Here is a 3,779-nt window from a genome sequence, read left to right as displayed (position 1 = left end):
ATAAGATCTTTCAGCTCATGCACTAGCAACCTAACACTAGTAAAGTCAGAGAGGGTAAAGTGGTTTTTTATGGAAATTGTAAACTTCGACCAACAAATCATCTTGTTTATGTTTTACTCTACTTGATGTCATATGAAGGACATATCACTAATAAAATCTTTGGTTTTGATTATAGACTATCTAAAATATAAAACAAACTAATCCAATCCCACTTAATGGTCCTATTTTATTACGTTAACTGAAAATGAACATATCCTTGTGCTCTGTTGTTGCATTTTTATTATACAACATTGTTCCGCTACTTCCAACGGCCATTGTATTATTAACTGCCATTTTGTTATTATTCTTCATATAATGTTCAATAGGCTCAAATACTGTTATTTGGAAGACCAAGGGAAGCCATTCTCTTATCATAGTTTGATTCCTTAACATGGTTACCACCTAGTTTTAATTTGCTTTATACCGATCCTCGGCTTTAATTCCAAGTCCATTTTTGATAATATCGCTTAAAATGGCCCTAACAATATGCCTCCCGGCAGTTTCCTCTTCGTTCACATACAACAATGACACTATCAACATCATTGCTGCAAATGCATTTTATATTCTCCCTTTCAAAGAGTTCCTGGTTTGGGTGAAGAAAATTCTTGTCACCCTAACAAATCCAGTACAACAATTAAATTTCATAATTCTATGGCATTGAAGTTTCACACATTCTTTCTGTTGAATATTAGGAATGGACTGGAAGATACATACCATTGTATATTATTAATCAAGCACACATAAAAGGGAAAGAGAGAATCTTATTTCATAATCTGCTGTGCTTCTCCTCACAGCCTTTCCATATTTGTTTACATTTAAATGCTAACAAGCATTAGAAGCCTAATAAGCCAAGCAAAAATAGCCGAGGCCAGGCCAAAATAAGGTTGTAGTTCACATGAAGTTTGAGTAAGAAATAAGAACAAGAACACAATAACTGCAACACAGGCACGCCACCACCTAGTATCTGATTTCAGCAATATGACCAGTTGGTTAATCAATCTTCCCCTGCAAGAGGACCAAAACTTATTTTTATTCAACGACACAAAATCATATTAACAATAAAAGAATCTTCTCTAAATGATATTAGAAATTAAGATTCTGATTTGATCAAATATGTATCTGCAAAGACAAGTTTCTAGTCTCTCAGCCACATTGGAAAAAACAGCAAAATAAACAAGTTAACTTGGGGTTATTCTAGATTTTGACCAAGAATTCAAAGAAAAATGTTCAATTAATGGAATTAACCAAAAAAATATTCCTCTGACCAAACATATCAAATAACCCCAATGACTAGTTCTTATCAATTTAACACCATTGCAATGGGCCATCAATCATCACTAAGTGGAACAAAGATGGAATGGAGGGGTAACAGTCACCTGCATCAATGTTAAATTCAGAATTGAGAGGATCTATACTGAGAGGTTTATGGTGACAACAATCAAATCCAGACCGTCAAGAAAGTTGCTATTTTAGCTCTTTATATCTTGTTGGTATAGTTAAAATGGTTAATACTGCAGATTTACTTCCTCCAACAAAGTTTGAGATACTCAATAAGAAGTTGCTATTAAGAATGCCAAACTTTGAACAATGAACTCAAATTCTCGAGAAGTTGGAAGCATGAAAAGTCAGCACTCGGCAGTAACATACAGGGATTTCGAGTCAGCATAGACTTTTTCATTTGCAAGTCCAACTTGTTTTTTTCAGTAGGATTTATTCAAGAATTATTCATATAAAAAGAGATAAAAGGATAGAAATGAAGTTGGGTATTACCTTTTATTATCCACACGACAGTCATTCAGACTCAACTGCCTCAACCTTTGGAGCTGGTTCAGAAAATTGAACAAGGCATAAGAAATTATCACAAAAGCAGCACAGGACAGAGAAGAAGACAATTAATTATGATTTAAAAGAATAATAAGGAAAACATCAAATGGATTCCAGATCTTTCCCTCGTAACAAAATTCAAAATAAGGCGGCTACAATGACAAAATATTTATGGTGAGAGTTTAATTTGCTTCAATTACATCTTGGTAGTTGAAAATTACAAAAGAAAAATACATGTCAAGTTTCTTTCAAGCAATACTCAACGGAATGCTCCATTCACTAACTATTTCATCATTCATCTTATAATCCAATCACTACATAAATAAAAAGAATGATCTAGCTGAGTGGAGTCAGCTTTGCCATTCCAAAACTCATCTTTTTTCACTCAAAATAAAAACTTTACACACTGCACACCACAATAGACCCAATTTAATCCAGCGATCCAAGACTAAAAGCACGAATCTAAAAAAGCTAGAATTTAGCTTGCATGTCAATTGCTCTTTTCTTTCACGAATTTCAACACCCTAAAGACACCCTTTGATCATTGATTAACAAAAAATCCAACTCGGGAGAAATCACACATGCCCCACTTGACAATTCGCAAAACCCTAATGTACTAAACACGAAAAACGAAACCTTTACAAACAGCATAGCAAAATGATCGAACTTAACCCTGCAACAAAAAATCTACTGAACACGAACAGTGGAATACCCAAACACACCAACCTTTAATCATTAAGCAACGAAAAATTGCAGCTTGAGAAAAATTACGTACACCCCCACTTACAATTCGCTTTATAACACCAAACGAACTATCCAAAAACTAGAAATAACACTCCATTCACTTAATAAAAACAAAAGCGCTTAAAATCAGCAAACCCAAAATAAAACCTTTGATCACCGAGCAGCAAAATAATCGCAACTTCGAGAGAAACTAGTCCAATTACACACACCCTACTTGAGAATTCAAAAAACACTTGTGCCTGGAACATGGAAAAATGGAATATCCAAAGAAGCACTTTGATCATTAAGCAACGAAAAACCGCAGCCTGAGAGAAATTACATAAACCCCACTTCACAATTCTCTTAATAATACCAGACGACTTAATCATCAACCAGAAATTACATCTCATTCACTTAAAAACAGCAAATTCAAAATAAAACCTACTGATCATCGAGTAACAAAAAAAAAAATCGCAACTTTGAGAGAAACTAGTAAAATTACACACACCCCAATTGAGAATTCACAAAATTCTTTTGCATTGAACATGGAAAAATGGAATACCCAAAGAAGCACTTTGATCATTAAGCGACGAAAAAACGCAGCTTGAGAGAAATTACACACACCCCACTTGACAATTATCTTAATAATACCAGACGACTTAATCATCAACCAGAAATTATATCTCCTTCACTTAAAAACAGCAAATCCAAAGTATAAAAAAAAAAAAAAAAAATCGCAACTTTGAGAGAAACTAGTAAAATTACACACACCCCAGATGAGAATTCGCAATACCCTTTGTGCATTGAACATTGCAAGAAAAAAAAATAAAGGAAGAAGAAGAAGAAAGTTCACCGTGGAGAGAGGGATGACGAGCATCCTTGCCCCAACCAATGCCACGAGTGGATTCGAGGTACTGGTTGACGAGGTGGCGACACTTCTGAAGGTGGTTGACACCCTCTATGCGGTAGCACCATCGAAGCTTGTCCCTGATAATCTTAGCCTTCTCTATTTGGATCCACTTCTCCCTCACGATGTGCTCCCTCATCTCCAAAAACGCCACCGGGTCCTTGTACGGATTCGCCGGATCGAAATCGTCCGGCGGCGATTCATCGAACTCAACATACCCCTTCTTCCTTCCCATTCCCAACCCACTCTCTTCTCAATTCTGATACACAACACACGCAGTGCTAGC

General features: G+C 35.6%; 1 protein-coding gene across 1 annotated transcript; it reads right to left on the bottom strand.

Moving 5' to 3' along the window:
- Positions 1 to 728: 728 nt before the first annotated feature.
- Positions 729 to 3,779, bottom strand: LOC133313577 (NADH dehydrogenase [ubiquinone] 1 beta subcomplex subunit 10-B-like). The gene is made up of 3 exons (XM_061514972.1): positions 3,440 to 3,779; positions 1,810 to 1,862; positions 729 to 1,044 (listed from the first exon to the last, which is right to left on the bottom strand). Exons 1-2 carry the CDS (start codon positions 3,726 to 3,728, stop codon positions 1,831 to 1,833), a joined length of 321 nt encoding a protein of 106 aa, XP_061370956.1. The 5' UTR covers positions 3,729 to 3,779; the 3' UTR covers positions 729 to 1,044; positions 1,810 to 1,830.

Source organism: Gastrolobium bilobum, unplaced genomic scaffold, assembly GCF_033153095.1.
Source record: "Gastrolobium bilobum isolate Gb01-03AN ecotype WA unplaced genomic scaffold, APGP_CSIRO_Gbil_v1 utg1760, whole genome shotgun sequence".
Classification (NCBI taxonomy): Eukaryota; Viridiplantae; Streptophyta; class Magnoliopsida; order Fabales; family Fabaceae; genus Gastrolobium; species Gastrolobium bilobum.
Note: the sequence above shows the minus strand (reverse complement) of the source record. Positions and strands in the feature narration are given on the sequence as shown.

Bases quoted from the DNA above. Each gene is read 5' to 3' on its own strand.
- LOC133313577 (XM_061514972.1), bottom strand. From the start codon at position 3,728: ATGGGAAGGAAGAAGGGGTATGTTGAGTTCGATGAATCGCCGCCGGAC. The intron at 1,863-3,439 runs GTGAACTTTCTT...TTTCTGAACCAG, and splicing joins TCGTCATCCCTCTCTCCACG to CTCCAAAGGTTGAGGCAGTT.